The 22,692-nt window shown below is 37.4% G+C and overlaps 2 protein-coding genes across 2 annotated transcripts in view; one reads left to right on the forward strand and one right to left on the reverse strand.

Moving 5' to 3' along the window:
• The window catches only part of LOC123980364 (sialoadhesin-like), a 9,699-nt gene extending 8,413 nt beyond the window's left edge, over positions 1-1,286 (reverse strand). The window contains exon 1 of the mRNA XM_046064719.1: positions 1,258-1,286. Within this exon, the coding sequence (XP_045920675.1) occupies positions 1,258-1,264 (7 nt within the window). The 5' untranslated portion in view covers positions 1,265-1,286. The remainder of the gene's footprint in view (positions 1-1,257) is intronic.
• Positions 1,287-5,592: 4,306 nt separating this feature from the next.
• LOC123979901 (sodium channel subunit beta-4-like) lies at positions 5,593-15,589 on the forward strand. The gene is made up of 6 exons (XM_046064011.1): positions 5,593-5,643; positions 6,574-6,586; positions 11,613-11,954; positions 12,089-12,130; positions 13,599-13,730; positions 14,621-15,589. The coding sequence occupies exons 1-6, from the start codon at positions 5,593-5,595 to the stop codon at positions 15,010-15,012; spliced, it is 972 nt and encodes a 323-aa protein (XP_045919967.1). The 3' UTR covers positions 15,013-15,589.
• Positions 15,590-22,692: the final 7,103 nt, after the last annotated feature.

Here is a 22,692-nt window from a genome sequence, read left to right on the forward strand (position 1 = left end):
AAATAGAAATGGCTCATTCTAAGGTAATAAAAACATAACTGTTCATTATGTAAGGTCTTTATAGCCAACTGAAATAGTACATAGTTATGGATATTGCAATTCTGTCAACAGATCCTCAAAACTATTACAAATTGAACCCTTTAATGTGTACTGTTGTTAGCTCAAGTATTTTTCAAAAGATGCCAGAAACTGGGACCTGGAGAGGAAGGGGGCCCACAGAGACTGCCTATTTATAGGGCCCAGAATTTTCTGTTACAAAAGTGCAGCGTTGTGAAATGGTCACAGTTTGTTTAGGTTTAGGCACCAAAACTACTTGGTTAGTTTAGGAAAAGGTTGTGTTTTGCGTTGAAATAAATACATTACGAACTGTATATCTCTTCTCCTTTTGAAAAAAGGACAAGGATCCCGCGGAGTGTGCCATAATTGTGCACTATCAATTTTGAACCTTGATCTAAAAGTGTTTTTGTCAAAGGCCGTTTGTCATCTGATACTATATCAGAAACTCCTGTGGTTGATTTGTTTGTGCGGCAATCATTCACTTGGAAGCAACCACAGCTTTCAAGCTCTTCAAGGTCTCATTGTGGTTGTTTGGTCCGCACCAGAGTAAGATCAGCCTAAACAAAAGGTGTGAAAGCAAAACTCAGAGTAGCGGGGGCCCTATTATATGGAGGACCATAGGAAGGAAGAATAAAACTGACAAAAATATTAACACACATAAATAAATACATTTAAAAAAATAAGTAATAAATAAAGTTGAAGATTATAACGGAGAATAAATAAATATGGTAATTATTACAAAGGTGAATAAGTAAGGACACTAATAAAAATATATACATTTATGTCTCCTTGAATAATTTAATTACTACCTACATTTATTTATTTACTTTATTTTTTTTTGTATTTAATTGGATGCTTATTTATTTATTGAGCATTTATTTATTTCTGTATTTATTTCTGACTGTGTCAGGATCGGTCCTCCATACTATTAAGGGGGTACCAGCTGGCTGGAATCAACAACACTGAACAGGCCACAGTGTCCATGCTGGTGCTGTTTGCTGCAAGAAAGGAGAACCTCTTGGCAGCGGTGTGGGCTCCTCTATGCAGAACACACTGACTATTTTGCCAAAATCAAGACACACAAACATAACTGAAAATCTTAAACTAAACATAAAATGCATGTTCCGTCACTCTCTACGTCCCCGCTTTCTTAGCAGGGCACAATGTGGAAAATGATTTTAAAAAAGTTAAGTTACTTACAGAGCATTAGAAAGAGTGATGTGAGCTCCATTCTGTTTCAACGCTGTCAGTTTATCCCCTGTCAAGTTTCATAAGGTAGTTTTACCACATCCTGACTAACACAGGAAATAATAAAGGTCACTGCAAAAGAAAATCACACACTTTGTAGGCTAGCTTGAGTTTTAGAAACATTTTAAAGTAATGGACCCAGGCTTAAAGCAGATGTTAGCATTCATTCAATTATAAAAACAGTCTTTGCAAAGTAATGATTTCATTCAGTGCTGTCAGTAAGTGCCACCGCAAGACTCTATAGGACATGTTTCACAGTTTTGCTGATTGTCTTTTGCAAGATTTATCCAACTCAATCCAACTTGCTGCCAAAAGGAAACTCATCACTATCTCTTGCTTCAGAAACTCAAACTCAACCATGTCAAAATAAATGTAATTATCTCACTGAATGAAACCTGACGTCAGCCACAAGATATTCACATGTCAGTGGTTAACAGGATGGCGACCAGTCAACCAGTGCGGACTGGTAGCTGGAGAGGTGCCAGTTCACCTCCTGGGCACTGCCGAAGGTGGCCTTGAGCAAGCCCCAACTGCTTGGGGCACCGCACAGTGGCAGCCCCGTCACTCTGACCTCTCCGTGTGTTGTTGCATGTGCGTGTGTGTATTTCAGACCTGTGTGTGTGTATACTAATAGCAATAATAACACCAGAGTGAGAACACTGAGTTTCTCCTTGTGGGAAATTATGTCTTCTTATGATGCAGCCACATAAACAACTAAAACACTGACAAAGACTGCAGAGCTTTAGGGTACATCTGATCCATAAATGCACCAACAAACAAAATAGTTTTGGTTGTATTTGAACACATAGTGTTTGAAATATCTGTCTCTGAGATTTCTGCCTCCACCTCAATAAGTGGAGGTAAATGAATTCATTTTGCGGTGCAGGGAACAGTTCAAAGGGACTGGTTGGTAAAAAGCCTGAACACTGTTTGCAGTGTATTCTGTGAACCGGCCAATGTTTTAAGCAATATAAACAAAATTTCATTTATCTCCGGAGGAGATGGGTATCTCAAAAGATGTTTGAGTGAGCAGACTCTTCAAAGCAGACGTTATAAAACTATAAGGCACACCTCCAAATGAGAGAAAAAGAGAATTTCCCTAAATTCAAATATTATTTTAACCAAGTTTTAGTTTCTTGACATTATCCATACTATTGTTTCCATGCATATATATGTAGAAATAAAAATCAATTAATCACTAAAAATCATCATTACTGTCTGTCTGGCTTAAAAAAATATGTCTCCCAGTACACGTCCATCAAAGAAGCATGTGACGTAAACACATTGTTTCAATTCTTGATTTCATTTCCCTGAAATGAAGGTCTGGTATCCACACTCCTTCATCAGACTGAGAAGAGAAGGACATTTTGCTTTACAGACAGTAGTCCAACATAAGTACATCAGAGACACAAACACAGCATGAGATCCACGTCTCCTTCACTGTCACCAAGATTCATGGAGAAAAAAGTCTGGTGTCGACACTCCATCAGAGTGCTTCACTGTTTTCTCCCTGTGTATTGTACATCCATCTTTACAAAAGTAACATCTCGATAATTTTATTAATTCACTCAATCAATCAATCAGCATTACTTTAACAAAGAAGACAAGCTTTAGTTCACTTTTACTTGACATTTTGATAAGCGACAGCATGCTGTATAATCCAGCTGTGAATACATGTAGGTTCACACTACAGATGTTGAAGATGTGAAAGTTTATTGTAAATGTTTTTGTTAAATACAAAATACCTCCAGGCTCATTTTTACTTTTCTCTACTTATAATGAATAATGAAATAAATTAATGGCAAATGTCTCAATCATTTTTTTTTTGATCCATGTTACAAGAACTTACAGTTAATGTCAAACAAGCAGATTTCTCATTTGTAAAATCTGTTCAGGACCGCCATCTACTGGTATGTTGGAAGACCAGTAACTACTGTATGAAGTCCTCATGGAAAGAGACAGCATTAACAACTAGTTTACAAAATCCTCGAGAGAACTACACTACTAGGAACCACATCAATGAATCCAAACACAAATTGTATTATATTGAGCGGTGCCTAAAATTGTCTTTCCACATAGCCTACATGAGGAGGGCAGAAAAGCCACGGGGAGTCCTGTGGGGGGCAGACGCCTAGGACTGTTAACATTGCAGAAATGCATTTTAGCTACATTTATATCCCATTTGTGTAGGATTTTTTCAAATGTAGGATTTACCGTTTGAATCAGAAAGACACAGCAATCAACAAGACAGCCTCCATTATACGGCGCACAGACCCTCCATTGTGGAGAGTTTTTTTAATTTTGTGACTTTGGTCAACGTGGAAAACAAAAATAAAAGATATAAAATTATTAACTATATACATTTTTGTATTTAGTTTATGGCCTGCAGGTAAATGATGATCTTATGAGCAAAGGTGACAAAAATATTCTACTTAAGTAAAAGTACGATTACTTTGATGAACTTTTACTTAAGTACAAGTAAAATTAACGGTATAAAAATCTACTCAAGTAAAAGTTACGTAGTTACTTTTTAAACGTCCTTAAATAACTTATTTATATTGATTTAATATCTTATTTATACTTGTTATACTTAGGCTACTTAATTAAATTGCAGTCTTTTATGATTTGATAAGGGAATAAAGCCATATGGCGCTTCAAATTGTAGTTTGTTTGACAGATACTTTGACAAATCAATGGCAAATACAATGACATTTAATGTTATAATGAGAAGTTTGAGAATGATTTCACTTCGTTAGGAAACTGTGAAAGATTAGACTCTGGCGGGCCGCATTGGACTGGGAAAACGGGAAACACTGGACTTTATATGAAGTCATGTCCCTATTTACATTCAAACAGGTGGTCATTTTAATATCATAAGTGTAATAAATAGGACTAGTTACCAGCAGGTTGCTAATGTCAACCAACATTGTCATGCACCGATATCTTTTTGGCTATTTGGAGCAAAGCATCTTACCAAAGTATGAAAACTTTTTTTAACCACCAATGGAAGTAGGTTATTATTTAACTGACCTCTACAACAGGGGTCCTCAACTACATTTGTTCTAAGGAGACACTGTGGGGGCCGGACTTTCAACTTTATTACTGTTTAATAATTTCAACTTTTGCAAAATGAACCTTTTTAATAGCTTATATCAATGAGAACAGACTCCTTAAAAACTATTTATCCTTATGAATTTAGGCCGAATGGTAGGCCTAAACAGCCTGGCAGTGTTTGAGAGCAATGTGCTCATGGTTGTTTCTCTCTGTCTGCAGAATCCAAACCTGATGTGGCCCATTCTGCGTCCAGAACTCCCAAACTATAGTGTGTTTATTTCTTTGTTCCTCTCTCTGTGCTGGAATTCTTTTAATAAGCTAACTTGGTTGAATTGTAAGAGTGTCTTTTATTCATCTAGTGTGTCAAGCTTATTACTTCAACATATTCACCCCAAATGTAATGTTAATATATAGATTTTACTCATGGATAGGACATTAGGGTATTGTATGAATGATAGTAATTATAATTTTATGTACATATATATGGCTGATCTGGTTGTATTCTCAGGAAAGATTGTAAAAATGGACAGATGTAGCTGCAGTAGTGGCGATTGCTTATTGACATATTAACATTTCTGTGGTTTTCACATGGTTTGAATTTGCTTGTGGCCCCATGGGGCTTTATTAATGATGACAGAGAATGATAAAGAAGTCAATGTATGCATTATACTTTGTCAAATAAATCAAACCAGGTAGCCTTCCGTGTTTGAGAACTGCGCTGTTTTTTATATCGCCCACTAGAGGGCTGCAGCGCAGCAATAACCAGCCTAGTTCAAATGAACGAAATGACTCAAAAAAGATTATTTCATTTTACTGAACGAGAATTGAAGATTCGAGTCAAGAGCCACTTTTACCATCACTAATTGGCATTAATTAATCGGTTCTGACTCTTTTATGCAGCTGCCTGTTATTGTGCACGAGACACAGCTCTGTAGTTATTGGTGGTAACAGCAGATGCCTTTTAATACCACAGGGCACAGAAGTCTGGGGCAGCTAAACAAACTATTGTCGGGCAGTTATTGGTATTTTCATAATTATTTGAGCAGTCTTGATCTGACCTTTTGCTGCATGAGTCTGCAAACAGCGAAAGTGAAAAGATTGGTTACCTGGCTGAGAAGGTGGAGGTGTGCAGCCTGGCGCCTGCTCTTTTTCTAACAGCTCTGTGTCTGCTGCTCCTGACTGCTTACTCACTGCAATATTTCAAACTGATCCGCTGTCAGAAAACTATTGAAAATGACGGTTGTCTTGTTGTGTAGCCGCATTGTGGCGGTCTACACGACAGCGGTCAGCGCTGATCTCACTTACAAACAGATTCCTGTGACTACTTCAAAATAAAAGTCAACTTGTGTTTCGCCAATTAAATGCTTTTAATGTGAAGCTGCAGCAGCAGGAAATGTTCAGTTTGCATTAGTAGTAACTTGATACAGCAATTTTTCACAGCTTACACTGCATCATAAAACTGTTGCTCGTTACTTGTAATTCGTTACTTTCCACCTCTGCTTATAAATTAAAATAATACTGAATCGTCATCTCTCACACACTAATTAACATTATAGGCGAATTGGACATTTTTAAAATGAGCTTGTGATTGATTGCTTAAATTCTTTCCAAAATTGAAGTGAATTAATTTAATGTGCATTTTCTATTAATGTTGATGACACCTGACAGCTGAAAACCTATGCACTCCTGACCTGATGTGGTTAAAATGATTTGTCCTTCGTTGCACTTGTTCTGAGGTCAGAGTACGAAATAAGGAATATAAAATAACAGCCTAACTGATCAGCAGTAAACTAATAAGGAAATCAATACGGTCATCATATTTAAAGTCAATTGACTTTTCTTAGCAGTCCAAAGAGCGGCTTATAAAAATACCATCAGATAATATAGCAACAATACAATTAGCCTAAATCATTGCAGAAAAAGTGGAGTTGAATATTTAAACGTAAAAGTCCGCTGACATACAGGCTATGTAGCCTACTTCCTCATCCCAACCTGTAGACTTAAAGGAGAAAGTAAAAGTAAATCATCTGCAACAGTAACAATAATGCAGCAGCATGTCGTCTGTGTTGCACAAACAAAATAACCGTGGACTATTTCATCTATTTTTCTTTCAGGAAGTGTTAAATTAACTCGACAATGACATCTACAATCGCTTTCCTTTATCCAGCGACCTTAATGAAGTTGTTTCTCGTTTTCATGTACTCTCCTTCTCAGGTGGACGCTACAGGTAAGTTTTTCTTATGTCACTCATTTTGCTACGGTTTTTCTTTCCCATAAACGTAAATTATGTTTGCACTTCAGCTTATGAGGTCTAAGTGTATTTAGAAAGGGTCCCGTTTTCTTGACAGTGAGAAGCAACTTGAATCGAAAAATCGTCTTGTGTGTTTTAATATTCATTGTTAATTTCGTTCACAACAGACCACTTTGACTTGTTTATTGGATTGCTGTGTTGTCTCGGCCCACCTGATATTTTGATAAGCGAAAGCATACTGTGTTATCACATCTATGTTGAAGGCTGTTTTTAGTTTTGTCTGAAATAAGTTTAACTTTATTGTTGTTTCATTAAAACAAGCCTTCAGCCTCCAGTCTCACCGGAGGAGAGACATTAGGAGCTGCATAATAAATAATAATAATAATAATAAATCAATAACAAATGACACCTAAACCCCCAATAAATAATTTTCATCTGATAAACAAGAACTGAAATACAGTTAATGTTTCTCATTTGTGAAATTAATAAATTCAAGTCTGACCATAATACAAGAGGAAGAGGTCTGTTCAGGTTAGGATGTTGGAAGAATGGTATTTGAGCTCAAAAACGCCACAAAACGCTATAAAAGTAACAGATTGACGCGCTACAGCAAACTTTAAACAACAAATGTAAACTCGTTGTTCTGCATGACAATGTTTTTTAAATTGTTATTGAAGTTAGTACTAAGCATTAACAATTCAGACACTAACAACCATGTAGAACATTTTTCTTGCACAATAATTACATGAATGACAACAACATACAAACATGAAACATCTGTTATTTTTATTAATATTGTGTTAGTGGTACGCTATAGGAGGCTAGGATAGGAGTACCAGCACCTATTTTGTTCACTTCAAGTACTGGTCACTGTTGGTTTGCGTGGCAGTACTGCTGGACCCAGGCGAAGACAGGTCAGGCAGACTAGTACAGTTCAATGCTTCCTTGTTCATAAATGACTTTACAGGCAGATAAAGGTCCAAAAACATGAATGCAAAAATGCATCACAACTTTTTGCAGCTGGTGTAACTGCATGCAGCTGATCACTATAATCAGGAGAATTAACTCGAATGTCAACAGAATTTCATTGGAACCCATTTAATATTTTGAAGGTGTTTGAGGACCAAAGTGGTAGACTGATCGAACCATGTTACCATCCCTAAAAACTCCACTGAATGAAAATTCAGATTCAGAGTGTCAGCTACTTTTAATTTTTTCACTGCCATTGATAAGTTGTTGCTGAACTTCATCCTGATACAGGCCCGTTGATAAACTGATGGTAGGAACATTTTACGCAAAAGGGGGGTCCAACCCTGTACTAGCAAGGTGTACCTAATAAAGTGGACAGTGAGTGTAGGATGTGTATGTGCTTGAAGAACTTTGAAGATTTTGATGGTCTTTTCCTTGTTTTTAGTGCAGCTCTGAGAACTAAAGTGATTGTTTCTTATTTTTCGAATTAAAACATTCAAATTAATGACATTAATTGAAACTATACTGTCTGTACTTTTGTTTTTATTTGCAGCTCAGTCAGAGTTGATTTGTTCAGATTGTAGTAGACCTAAATTTATTAGCTCCACATTTATTCCATGTAAAATGCACAAATCCACACCGTTGTTCACTACAAGATCAACCAATCGTAGCCCTGGCTGGTGGTGATGTAATTTTGCCATGTCACGTTGAACCTGCAGTCATTGCCACTTTCTGGACAGTGGAGTGGGCCAAATCTGGTTTGGACCCAAAGTACATTCATGTTCATCAACATGGCAACCTGTTGTTTGAGCAACAAAATCCAGCCTACAACCATCGTACAAGACTGTTTGTGGATGAAATGATGAAAGGAAATGTCTCCCTGAAAATCTTCAGCATGAAAACATCTGATGCAGGGACATACAAATGTTTCCTCCCTTCAATACAGAAGGAAGCTTCCATCCAACTCATTGTTGGTGAGTCAGACTGTGATGACTTTTAGATAGGCAGGAATTTTTGAGCTAATGAAGTATGTAGATTACTTAAAGATAGTAGGTTGCACAACGCAGAAGCAAGAAATGTTTTGTGTCTTATTTGTTGATTGATTGAGCTTGTTTATTAATTGTAAATATAAAAGTGACGCCTCCAATAAGAGACACCCCAGCTACAGATAGCATCAAAAGGATAAAAACACAATAAAGGCAAATGGCTTATTTCCATTGTGGTCCTTTTTTGGGTCATGACAAAACAACCAGTTAGTTATTAGCAGCTTCCAAGTCGGCATTGTTTCTCTTAATAAAAGTAAATAAATAAATAAATGTAGCTGTAAAACGCCCTGAGATAATTATCTGATACAAGCTCAGACACACTGTATTGAAACTGTGCGCTTCACAGGAGAGAAACAAGCCTCAGAATCAGCCGAACATCTCTAATAGCGAGATAATCTCACCTAATAACATCTAATTAGCCAGCAATACAGTCACTTAACTCAAATGTTACAGCTGCGGACTCACAAACCTGAAACACTCATCCGCGATTCACTGACTGACGCCTTCCTCTCCGCATAAAAAACTCCATAACATCGGCTGGTTAGCTAGCTAGTACGTTTGCTCACTGAGGGGGTGCCAGTGAAACAACACAGACAACAGCCCCCTATCACAACAAAAAAGAAGAAGAGTTCAATTTTATTCTTCTTTAGTGTTTATTAGGGGTTAGCAAACTGGCTGAAAGATGCATTACTGCCACCACGGTAAAAGAGCTTTTGTTTTGTTTGTTGTTTTACCGTTGCAGTCAGAAAAACGGAGGGGAAATGACACAAAGTTGAACTTATTTTAAAAACCTAAAAGATCATTAATATACAATAGAAAAAAACAGTGGACCTAACATGCTTCCCTGGGGGACCCCACATTCTAGGAACAAAGGTTTGGATAGAATCCCACCCACATCCACCATTTTTTTCACACCTCCAGAAACAATCCATTTTATAGCTAAACTGTCAATCCCAACACTTTTAATTTTCTTAATAGAATGGCACGATCAACAGTATCGAATGGCTTTTGGAGGTCTAACATGACCATACCATAGTACTTCCCTCCATCTCTCTCTCTCCTGATGTAATCAGTAAGGTAGAGTAGGCAAGTGTCAGTGGAGTGGGATGTTCTGAAGCCTGTTTGAAATGTATAGTATAAATTATAAGAGGAAATATATGTATCTACCTGCTTATAAATTATCTTTTCTATTACCTTAGAACACAGGATGGATATAGGCCAATAATTTCCTGGACCTAGCTTACATCCTTTTTTTTTAGAAAGGGATAAATCTCACCTGTTTTAATTCAGTGGGAAACATTCCTGTAATGGAAAGGTTTACTATATGCGATACACAGGGGGTGATAGAATTGGCAGCATAAGGAATCTCTCCGAGCCAGTTGCTTTTGATGGGTTATGTTCTTTAAGTTTCACTGCTTCCTCAGACACTGTTGTAAAAGGGAAAGCATCAGCCTGGACCCTTTGTTTTAAATAGAAAGTCTGGACTTGGCCCTCTCCATTGTATCCTGACAGGCCCGGCAACTTATTAACCAAGGTTTTTGCAACGTTTGTAAAATATCCTGGCTGAGATTGCATGTTTTGGTCTTGAGGCTTTACCCTACTTGACTCAGTGACTTCCATTTTCCTATTCTCTAATATTTTGTCATTGTAGTATGCTTTTTGGCCTCCTCTATTTCACCAATCACAATTACCTCTAATGTAAAAAAATCAGTTAGAACATATTTCCTCTAGAAGATCATAACGGTTGTTCTGATCCGGCAGCCTATAACATGTTCCAATAAAAATGGATTTGGTCTTTGGTAATAAAATTTCCAGCAACACTGATTCAATATGATCATGACAAAGATCTATCCGTTAAAACCGATATCTGATCTGACATATAGGCCTACACACACTCTGTCAAGTTTTAGTGAAGCACATCACTTTATCTTTTTGCAAGCAGACGAAGTTTGTGTATCTTTGTAGACTAATGATGTTGAGATGGAGAATGTGCAGTCCTCTTTCAAAGAACAATTTGTCCATTTGTATGATTTCTAATTCGTTTTGAGATGGCATTTGGACCTTTGCTTTATTCTGCCGTACTTTTATGGCTTGCCCACCACTTTCTTTGTCATTCCCTCCCAGTCTGTGCTCTGTAGCGAGCCAGCCATTGGGGTTCTGATGTTGTGGATTCACATTGATGATTCCAACAGACAGCAGTCATCCCTCCTCGGTCCACACTCTGCTCCGCTTCTCTCAGTTTCCTACTGACCGGGATGTAGGTCCACATCGGCAAGGGTTAAGATTGGTTCGCCGGGAACCTCCGGGATCTTCCAATAGTTGTCATCTTTTTTGTTGATGTGCTGGTCTTCTTCATTGATTTTTTTCCCCTGAATGCGGGTCCAGGGCAGAGATGGATGTCCCTCGACATCAGTAGGCAGAGAATTATAATTAAATCCTCACTTTTGGTTGAACGTATTCCGATATTGACGTTCTTTGATTTTTTTAAAAAAATTTTTATGTAGGCTACATGGAGGAGTAACAGAACGAGTTAAGTAAGGCATTATTTCCAAATCCAAAGTGTTATGTGTCAGAATGATGTTTCATTACAGTTAGCTGATTTTCGCCCATCACTCTTCCATAAGTGTGAGCAGTTTGGGATGTGTTTGTAAGCATTATCAACAAACAGTATTCTGAGAGCGCCACCAACACGCTAAACTTTCCTGCTGCCATGATGCTCCTTCTCTTATGCACTTAGTGAGCAATTCATTGAAGTGAATGCCTGCTATCTTTCCAGTATCCAGTTTGCATGAATACACATTTTCCTTTTCTCTACATCTGGATGGAAACTACAGTTTTAAGTAGACCTGTGTACTGTAAACTAATAAAAAATACTACTCAGTTAGGACCAGCTGTTGCTCAGCCATCCTAGTTTAAATAAATATTGAGGAAGAAAGTGTTCAATGATGCTGCAACATGAAGTCTAAAAGCTATATTTGTTTCCACAGGAGAGTCTGATGTGATTGGCTCACTCGAACCAGTTACAGTAGTAGTTGGCGATGATGTCATTCTGCCATGCCACCTGGAGCCCCCATTCGATGTGAAGAATCTAACGGTGGAGTGGACATGCAATAAAAGCATTGTGCATGTCTATAGAAGTCTGGAGGACTATCTAGATAATCAGGATCAGAAGTTCAAAGGAAGAACATCTCTCTTCCGTGATGAAATGACCAGAGGAAACATTTCACTGAAACTGACCAACGTCACTGAACAGGATTCAGGAAATTACAGCTGCTTTGTTCCCAAACTGCACAGTCAGCTCAGAAAAAGCAACGTTACGCTCATTGTTGGTGAGTACAGCTAATCTAATAGCTACACATTCAAATTAAATAAGTGAAATTGTTACATATTTGTAACATGTAAACATTACTTTAGAAATTAACCACAATGTACACAATTACAATTTAACAACATTTTTCAACAGAGACAAAGCAGGGACTCAATGAAAGCAGACAGACTAATCACAGTAAGTAAATATCTTTACTTTTATTTATTTGTTTCCTCATCAGCTATAACAAACACATCTACATTTCCTGATATGCATGCAGAAATATAAAACACCTGTGTCCTTCGTCCTACAAGAAACATGACTCTTCAAGTAGTCAGATGCTGGACCACCTTCTTTTATTCCATTCTTTTCAGACCCAGAGTCTTTTTGTACCCTTTAATATACATGAAGATGTAACACCTGAGTAATTCGTCCTTTTTTGAGTTTAAGAGCTTTTGCTGTCCTTGCCCTGATTTATGATTCAAGGATTTTGGTATTGTTTTGGTTCTGGTTTGGTCTTGTTTATTCTTGTGATGATTTTGTGTTTGTTCTCATTAGGTCTTAGTCCTGCGCTTTAGCTCTGCGTCTTAGTTTTCTGTCCTGTGCCTTGGTGCATGTCTTAGTTTATTCCAGGGTCCTGTTTCAGAAAGCAGGTTTATTGAAATTGATTGATCCTGAGATGTGAAACTCCCGAGTTTTCGGTTCCACACCAGCTGATCAGAATTAGTTCAATCAACTCTGAGTATGTTGAGCCTGATACTACAATTCACCATGGGAACAGATAAATAAAGGCAGAGCTCCATTTTAATTGTGTGGAGCTAGAACTATGAATGCGTGCCAACGTGGACCAGATTTACATTTATTCATTTAGTTGACACTTTTATCCAAAGCGACTTAAAATTGCTATAAATGTCAGAGGCTGCACGCCTCTGGAGCCACGACGTGTTAACACAATGGTGGATGGGTCACAGTGGGATTCAAACCTGGATCTTTTTCACTAAAGTCATGTGTCTTATCCACTGCACCATCACCACCCCACAGATGATAGGTTTTTTATGTTAAAATGCAGGAGTGGAGGAAGGATCAATACGTTAACAATAGTAGTAGTGTAACGTTGTGATTTCATCATTTACCAGACTGCACTCAGCCTTAACCTCGACAGATTTGTTCTCATTGTCATACAATTGTTTTGTCTTTAAATTGAGTACAATTGATTTTTTAAATAAGATATCAAATGACAATGTGACAATAAGAAAGGTGTCTCTGGTAGACACTTACTTGATAATCAAATCTGCAGCTGCCGTTGGCTTTAGGCCTATTTGAACCTTATAATTGAAAAACAAAATTGGAGGAAACCTTCAAAAAGAATGAAAAAAATAACCCCCCATCCTTCACTAGGCTGGCTATGTCCCTGAAGTTCATGATCTAAACTTTGCAACTCAAATTAACCATTATTGGTGATTGTTCTTATATGTCGGGAGATTAAACAGTAAAACTGTTCCAATGAAACAGATTCTAATAAACAGTTTTGGCAGGATGGTCTCTTTTCTGTCCAAGTCTGCTTTGTGACCATGAACAGGAGAAGCAGGTGTGGAAAATGGGTGAATGTTATCTTGATAGCCATCAATGAAGAACAAAAATTGACATCTTTCCTTTATTGTTATAGCTGGTGGCATTATTGGCATTTCTGGTGCTGCCATTGCTGGTGCTGATATTGTTGGTGCTGCCATTGCTGGTGCTGCCATTGTTGGTGCTGCCATTTTTGGTGCTGCCATTGTTGCTGTATTACTAAAGAAAAGTAAGTCACACATTTCTCCTCTTTTTATTTTCTCTATTTAAAAGGATATGTTCACATTTTTTAAGTCAACCTTGTTAACAGTCCAGACTGAAGCTGAAAACAGCTGCTGCCTGTCCCCCAAAATAAATAAATGATAAATATAGTTAAGTAGAGTGTGGAGAGATAAATCAATCCATAAATTAAACTGCATGAAAGTAAATGATAAAACCACCTGAGGACAGAGTCAGTCTAAGTTTTGGAACATGATTCAATCAATTATCACATGTAAAATTGTGTTTAAATAGACAATTAAATCTGTTGTCACAACTGGTATTGCAACAAAAAAGTACCCTGCAGCCAAAAAAACATTTTATCATTATCCTTTAGACTAAACTTACCTCAACTTCTGACTGCTCTGCGCTGACCTGATGTAGCTACACATTATCAAATCTTACAGTGCTGCTGTTTCACTGCTGTTTTTAAAAAGTAAAAACTCAAAGCAAAATCAGGAATCTATGACTGCATCCATCCATCTTTTCTGTTGTACCACTCAGAAGTCTTGCTTGTACAGTTAGTCCTTTCTCACTATCCTGCTGTCTGTATGATGTCAGGTTGATCTGGGACAAACTCCTTTACATGTAGTTTCTCATTGTCATTTACAACAAGTGTCATTTCTCCATTCTTCCAAAAATTCCTTCATCTGAATTTTTCTTCTTTCACTCAGACAGATGTTGCTTCTTTTTAATGTGTGATGCTGGAGATTGTGTTAAAGGCCCTTTTAATCATAACTGCCACAGCTTTAACTTGTATGAACTTAAATAAATTTGTTGATCAGAGTGGTCAAAGAATGAGCCTTGGAAAGCAATAACTTTACTAATAATGTGTTTTATGTCATATTTTTACGTGTGCAGGACAAGACCAGAGAGGATGCAACGTAGGAAACACAGAAGACACAGAAGAGGAGAATAATCCTCAAGCAGTGATTCTGATCAACAGGCCGAACGCTAACGAGAGTGAGGAGAATAATCCCGAGACTGAGACTCTGATCAACAGGCCGAACGCTAACGAGAGTGAGGAGAATAATCCCGAGACTGAGACTCTGATCAACAGGCCGAACGCTAACGACTGTGAGGAGAATAATCCCGAGACTGAGACTCTGATCAACAGGCCGAACGCTAACGAGAGTGAGGAGAATAATCCCGAGACTGAGACTCTGATCAACAGGCCGAACGCGAACGAGAGTGAGGAGAATAATCCCAAAACAGCGGATCTGAAAAACGACATATCAACGACACAAAATTGACGTGACTCACCTATGAAGTCTCATAGTAATCCACCGATCGATTATATTCCAACAAAAACGGTCTTGTTACGTTGTCAATGGTCCAGATGATCCAATCCAGCAAAAAGATTTAGCCCAAAACACATTAGTCCATCATTAAATCCAAAGGGACCGTTTCATATTTGCCAACAGATGTGGCTCGCATGTCATTATAACCATAATAACGCAGATTTGAGTGTAAAAAACTACGATAGCTTGTATTCAAATTAGCTGCTGAACTCTGACCTTTCGAGTGACACCAAATTCGACCCAATACGAGCTCACATCTGTTTTACAACCTTCAATAGCCAATGAGAGCCAAGACTGTAAGGAAGGGCCAGCCCCTATTTCATGGGTAGGCCGAGCCAATTGCAAGCAATTGTGCCACTAAAATTCTGAAAATAACAATATCCAGCTTTAAGTAGGAAGTTCATGATCTACCAGCAAACAAACACATCTGCATGGAGCTACCGGCTAATGCGGAGCGATGCAGCAGCAGCCTTCCGCCAAGGGGTGGTGCTGTTTTAGAAAAAATACAGACATACACTTAGAAAAACCTAAAATAGTCATTTTAGGGGGAGAGCGATAATTGAGATGTACCTGTGCAACAATGTGATATAAACAAGATGGGTCAAATATTCTCTTTGATATTCAATTCTATTCAATTTTATTTATATAGCGCCAAATCACAACAACAGTTATCTCACAGCGCTTTTCATAAAAGAGCAGGTTTAGACCGTACTCTGTGATGATATTTACAGAAGCCCAACAGTTCCCACCAAGAGCAGCACTGGGCGACAGAGGCAAGGAAAAACTTCCTTTTAAGAGGCAGAAACCTCGAGCAGAACCATGGCTCAGGGTGGGCGGAGGGAGAGAGAGAGAGAGAGAGAGAGAGAGAGAGAGAGGGCAAGAGAGGAACAGAGAGAAAAAGAGAGGGATGGAAGGAGAGAGAGGGGAGGGAGGCAGCCTACACAATATATACACACAGAGGTACAGACAGTAAAGGTGATGTTGCTATAGACTAAATGAAAAATGGTACAGATATTTATAGTAGTGTTAATGGTAACAATCGTAATGTTAATTATTATAATAACAATAATAACAATAGGATTAGCAACAATAGTCGTTGCAGCAGAGGGTGTCGAGCAGGAACACGGGGGCAGCAGGTGACCCGCAGCCACAGATCCAGACTCCACAGCTCCAGAGCCAGAAAACCTGCAGGAAGTGATAGGAGAGAGGAGAGGGACGAGAAAGCACAAGACTACCAGAAAGGGGAGAAGTTGAGTTAGTAACATGCAATAATGGGATGAGGTTGTATACAGAGGGAGAGAAAGAAGAGGAGAGAGGACCTCAGTGCATCATGGGAAATTCCCCTGCAGTCTAGGCCTATAGCAGCATAACTAAGGGATGGTTCAGGATTCAAGATTAAAGCACTTTGTAACTTGTTTTTGAAAAGGGCTCTACAAATAAAGATTATTATTATTATTATTACTATGAGCTCTTTAAGATGAGATGGTGCCTGACCATTAAGAGCTTTGTAGGTAAGAAGAATGATTTTAAATTCTATTCTGGATTTTACTGGAAGCCAATGCAGAGAAGCTAAAACAGGAGAAATGTGAACGATAGTTTTGTAATAATAATGATTCAAATGCAGGTACAGCTTTTCTTGATATTTGTGTGTCTTTTGATATGTTAGACCATGATTTTTTAACCATCTCAGCGATAGAGTTGGCCTCTCAGGTCTGGACATTGTCTGGATAAAATCTCATCTGTCTAAACAAACCTTGTCAGTATCTTTTTATAGCTCTCTGCTTCCTGCTTGTACACTTTAGGGATTGACCAGAGGGGAAAATACAAATCATTTAAACACTTATGTTGGCATTCTTAAAAAGATGTTGTGTGTGTGTGATTACTAATGTTTTTATTTCCTGATTACATTGTTGATTTTTCATATTACTGTATGTGAATTTTGTGTTTCTGTTTTAAGTGTGTTTTTGTTATCTTGTTTTTTCCACACTGTGCATTTTACAACATCTGTTTTGAAAATCTCTACACTGTAATTACAACTTATTAATAATATTATCAAACAACCTTTTGATGTACTCACAACAAAAATCACACCTGAGAGTAGTCAATTCTGTAAGCTGTGAAACATCTGGACACTAAGAGGCTGAACCTGTGATTGTTGTTTGTTAAAGACGAGAAGAAGAGTGTAGGGTACACACATACAAAAGACTTCTACAGCTGCTGAACAAACAGGAAAATACATATATATCATATAATATATATTGTACAGTTTTGGGCTGAACTTGCTTTTATTACTAAAAATAACTTTGAGCGAATAACATGTGAGGATGAATTTGTGATGTCATGACCAGGTTATCGGTTCATTAGGCAAGGCAACTTTATTTGTATAGCACATTTCAGCAACAAAGCAATTCAAATAAATTGCTGTGTCATAACAACATAGCTCTGCTCTGCCAGGCTGACTTTGCCATTATAAATAAAAAGGTGAATTGATCACACTTAAAAAGCATGTAAAGCCTTTTTGAATATTGTTGATTTTTATTCACAACCACAGTCATTTTTGTAAGATGTAGATGCAACCCCTCTGAGGAACTCAATAAAGCCCTGAAAATAATGCCAAATCATAAATCACCTGGACTTCCAGCTGAATTCCATAAACACTTAGGAGATATTTTATCACCATTATTTCACAGAGTAACTGCATTCACGAAGCTCGCGCAGTTGAATATAATTCATTATAATAGATATTAACTGTAAATTCAACACATGTGGTCTGAGCAGGTCCCAGGGAGTGACTGATTAAGTTCTGTCTTTCATATCTACTAAAATTGTCTCTTATTGCAACACTATATGAATTAATCAAAAGAGTAATTGTGAGCAGGAAGTGTGCTTGTTCATGAACTAAAATCAAAGAGAAGTTGAAGGTCATCTTGGCCCATGTGCACCAGCCTATGCTGAGTGGGAGTGCCCTATTGGAGAAGCAGAGAGCCTCTACACACTGAGCTCATTCTGCAGAAATGGATGAAAAACACAGTGCAGGCAAAGGCAACACAACACATATGTTGGCTAAACTTCATTATTTTATATATCAGTAATGATCAAGAACAAAGGTTATTCCTTGCCTCCATTGCCAAATGCTTGATAATGGTAGGGCTTGTTCAGTCTCTTTAAATAATAATAATAAGAGTGTTCTATTACATGCTCTATTAAATGAAAAGTGCAATGAGGTAACTTGTGAATTGGTGCTATATGAATAAATATGATTTTAAAAAATGAATAATTTGTTAGGCAGTGCATCAGTGACAGGTGATAGGCTAAGAAAATCAATTAGGTCTATGTAAAGGCAAATCACGTGACAACATGTTTAGCCTATTCAACAGCGTATGACTATAGGCCATAGGCTATATTGTGCAAGGGTAAGGACAAAATGTTGAGGTGCATGCAATTTTCAGGGGTGCAATTCTGTGAAGGACTCTACATGTTCATAAAATATAGACTTTTAATAATTTATCTCAATTGATGAAGCCCACAAAGACTATTAAATCGTTCAGCTACTTTGTCATAGAAATCATTACAGTGTCTGGCAGTTTTTCTTTGGCTGCGTGCGCTCCCGCTAGGTGCATGCAATTCTGGACGGGAAAACGGTGTTATGCCGAGTTGTGCATGCCAGCGGAGACTCATGCTGAGAAAAGAGGTGGATGCAAAGCGGCAGGTAGCCTTCAACATCTGTTCTGCCGAATTACACATCCACCTCTTAAGGTCCTTTACATTCATGTGCACACTGATCAAATTCTGTTATCACCACATGTCTTTGCTGAATTTCAAGTAATGTTTCTTCTACTGTTCTGTTCTGAGATCTACGTGAACGCGGAGTTACGCAACTGTAAAACAAGTTTGGTCACTTTATAATTTATAATTTCTTCCGGCTCAGGCTTATAGGTAGGCTCATAGGTAGGCTGAATGACACATATATGTATTATACTCTCAAGTTTTGCAGACAATAGCCTATTGAATTAAAAAAACAAAAAACATAAACCAATAAAAACGTTAATTGGACTTTGACACATCGACGCACAGATGAAGTGGAAAATTGGACTGAGTCTTATCGGACTGCTTATTGTTTTTCTATTGATCAACGCAGCCACAGGTTGTAGGCCTATTACTATCGTATTTCTAATTGTACATTATATGCTATATTCATTTTACTATGATCCCCTAATGATTAATTTCCTTAGTTTCTTAGTTTGAGTTAACTAACATGCTCTGACCTTTATATCATGAAAATGATGTCGGCGTTATAACAAAACTGCTAATTTACTACTGATCCACACATGAAAATAGTTATTAGGAAAAGAGATGGAGTCTAGGCTACCCATTAGATGTCACACGTCGTTTCACTTTTTAACCGTATCACTTTTAAGACACAACATTGTTTGGTGTTAAAGTTTAGCCAAAACATTACATCTCCTGGCATAAAACCCACATTGTTAATGCATTCAATTTATTAGGTTTCAGTTTTTTCGTTAAAGATCATTTGGCCTGAGATATCTGTGTTTCAGCAGTGTTTCACTGATCAACTGTTTGACATTAGTGCACTAAGTTTATTGACATTTTTCATCAAATTGTATTTCATTTAATAATTTTTTTCCGTCTCAATTTGTGTTTTATTATGTTTTGAACATCGAAGGCTTATTCTCGTAATTATGACTTCCGTATCTCATCTGGCTAATTACAAGAAATAATAACGATAAGACTACTTCATGAGATGGTTTTATCGTTATTTTCTGGGTTTTGTATATATTAAAGTTAAGGTCATTTATAAATGCAGAGGCGTTAATACTTTTACTTCCTCCTTCAGTGTGAATCACTGAGAAAGCCACTGAGTAATGTGGCAGGTATTCTTATTGGTATGTCAGCAATATGAGTAAAATCATTGGTATTTTCGAGACAGAAAGCTCAAAACAGGAAGCACATACATGCAACTTGTCACAGATTTGACCAGAAACACTAAAATAATAAGGTAATTTCAAGATTTTTGGTAAAGATGATTTATTGGAGTTACATTTATCAGGAGGACACTTAAAATATGCTGTTCTTAAAAGTAATGTCATGCCTGTGTGGGTTTATGGCTACTAGATAAAGGATTCAACTTGCATCTTGTTGCAGAAAATTCTCTGTTAATTTGCCGACCGACGCAGGAAGCAGCAGTCGGAGATGATGTTATTTTGGACTTCCACTTTGAGCCTCAACATGATGTGAAGAGCACACTAGTGGAATGGAAATTTAACAACATCAGCCTTGTACTTGTTTACAAAAGTAGAGGTTTTTCTACCAATGATCAGGCAATACAATTCAAAGGCAGAGCATCTCTTGACAGCAGTGGGGATCCAGCCAAAGGGAAACTTCCAGTGAAGATTTCATCAGTTAGCAAAAGTGATGCTGGAACATACAGCTGCTTTGTTGGAAAGGGAAAAAAACAAATATCCAACAGTATTAAGCTCATTATTGGTAAGTAGTGCACTCTAACTCATATGATTGCTTGACATACATAGATGTAAACACAGTGACACTAAATTCAAAACACAATTAAAACAGTAAAAATACTTTGAACACCTTAACAATAAATTTAGTATCCAGCTGCCAGGAAGTTGTTGTGGAATTCTCAGTGACCCTTTTACAGTGTATGCACAAAAACGACTTTAAATTAAAATGAAAAAATGAAAATCAAACATCACACAGGCTGCACACCAATCACCATGTACACCCCACCATTGATTGACATTCAACCCAAAGAAAACCAAATTAACACAAACTCTCCATAATCCACAAAACAAAGGATTTCCAGCTCAAATTCGACCACGGGTTTTCTTTCACACATTGAAATTGTCCAAACAGAAAAATAGAGAATAAGTTCAGTTCAGTTAGTGAATGTAACCAAAGGTAATTCAGTTCAGTTTAGGAAAAGCAACAAAATAAACAAACTCACCTTCAAGTAAAACAAAAAAATAGTTTATGCAGTTATGGAGTCAGTCAGTCAGTCTGAGCACTTCCGGCACTTATTTCTTCTGAATGTATATTAATAGCAATAACTTGACATGTCTCTTGTCGAAGATGTGCAATAATAAGATACTTCCTGTTGAAAGCCACTTTAAATCATGGACATCCGTTTAAAGTTTGTCATTACCTGTCGTTACAAAATTAAACACAGAGATAATAATAATAAAAATAGTTTGAATGCCATGGCAGCAAATGTGCTGTCACCCTTGGTTGCACAGACAAAAATTCATTCCTTCATTTTTTTTTATTTAAAAGGGACAGTGCACATTAATGAACATATCAGCTTGCATAAATGTAAATATGCCAGAATTAGCCAGAAGGCTATTTTTCATCTGTAGTCACAAGGTCAATACAAAAAAGACAACATAATAAAACAATAGAAGGAATAGTACAAAACACCATAATATACAAGACAGTCATTATCCTTCACTATGCAGATCATCAGCTGGTTACTAAAGTAAATCAATAATAAGGTGCAAGTAATTTGTTGTAAATTGCAATATGTGAAGGTATGCAGAAAAGTGCCATATTATGCAATTAGGTGCAATTAAAACATTTTTAAAGTGCAGTAAAGTGTTGCATCTAGTGTGGGACCACAACAACAAGATGCTCCACTAAAGTAAAGAATCATGGAGGATCTATCTTCACACACACACACACACACACACACACAGACACACACAGACACACACACACACACACACAGTACAACTAGGAACAGTGCCCCTCTCACATAGTTTGTTTACCAGAGCTGTACTTTGTGTTTAGTGCCAATTAGTTTGAGGTGAAATCCTTCGTGGTCTTGTCTTTCCTGAGTACTTAACACCTTCATCTTTTCTCAGGAGTTGATGCAGATAGGCAGCTCATGAACGAAGCCCAGAAACAAAGTGTAAGTATAATATAGAAATGCCCCAAAAGATGAGCGCTCAAGTACAACAATTTTACTCAGTGTATTTGTCACATGTATGATATAGCTTTATATTCTTCTGGGTTAGTTTAATGTGCAGGAATTACACTGATGGTAAATGCTATTACAGGTTTTAGGATAGTTTTCAGAAAGCTAATTTCTCTGATATTTTAGGAGAGTTTTCTTAACGGCTATACCACTGTGTAATGAAACAAGGAGACAGTTTTGACAAAACAGACTGCCTATCCAATAAACATTGTGACCCTTAGCAGGAGAAGTTGGTGAGGAAATGTTATCTTAGAAGCCCACACTAAAGAGCAGATCTTGAAATCTTTATTCTTTCAGGACACAACGTATGCATTGGTGTTGGTTACATCTACATTCCTGTGTTTGCTGTATTAATGAAGAAAAGACCGGTAAGTCACACATTCCTCCTCTCTTAATGTTTCTAATTTAAAAGAATAGGTACACAGTTTTTAAGTTTGCCTTCAAACAACAGTCAGGTTACCTTATAAACATTGTAACCAGTTTTGCTTGCTGTAATCACTCCTCCTGTAAGATCACTCACCATTACTTACTTTTGGTGCGAATGGTGCGGGACAGAATCCACAGTCCAAGTTCCATGAAAAATGAATTCAAAAGTTTATCCAAAGCCTAATATCAGGCTTAAG

Source organism: Micropterus dolomieu, linkage group LG12 (genome assembly GCF_021292245.1).
Source record: "Micropterus dolomieu isolate WLL.071019.BEF.003 ecotype Adirondacks linkage group LG12, ASM2129224v1, whole genome shotgun sequence".
In the NCBI taxonomy this organism is placed as follows: Eukaryota; Metazoa; Chordata; class Actinopteri; order Centrarchiformes; family Centrarchidae; genus Micropterus; species Micropterus dolomieu.

Coding starts and splice junctions, on each gene's coding strand:
- LOC123979901 (XM_046064011.1), top strand. CDS start 5,593: ATGACGGTTGTCTTGTTGTGTAGCCGCATTGTGGCGGTCTACACGACA. Junction 11,955..12,088: donor CAACGTTACGCTCATTGTTG/GTGAGTACAGCT, acceptor ATTTTTCAACAG/AGACAAAGCAGGGACTCAAT. Junction 13,731..14,620: donor TGCTGTATTACTAAAGAAAA/GTAAGTCACACA, acceptor TTACGTGTGCAG/GACAAGACCAGAGAGGATGC.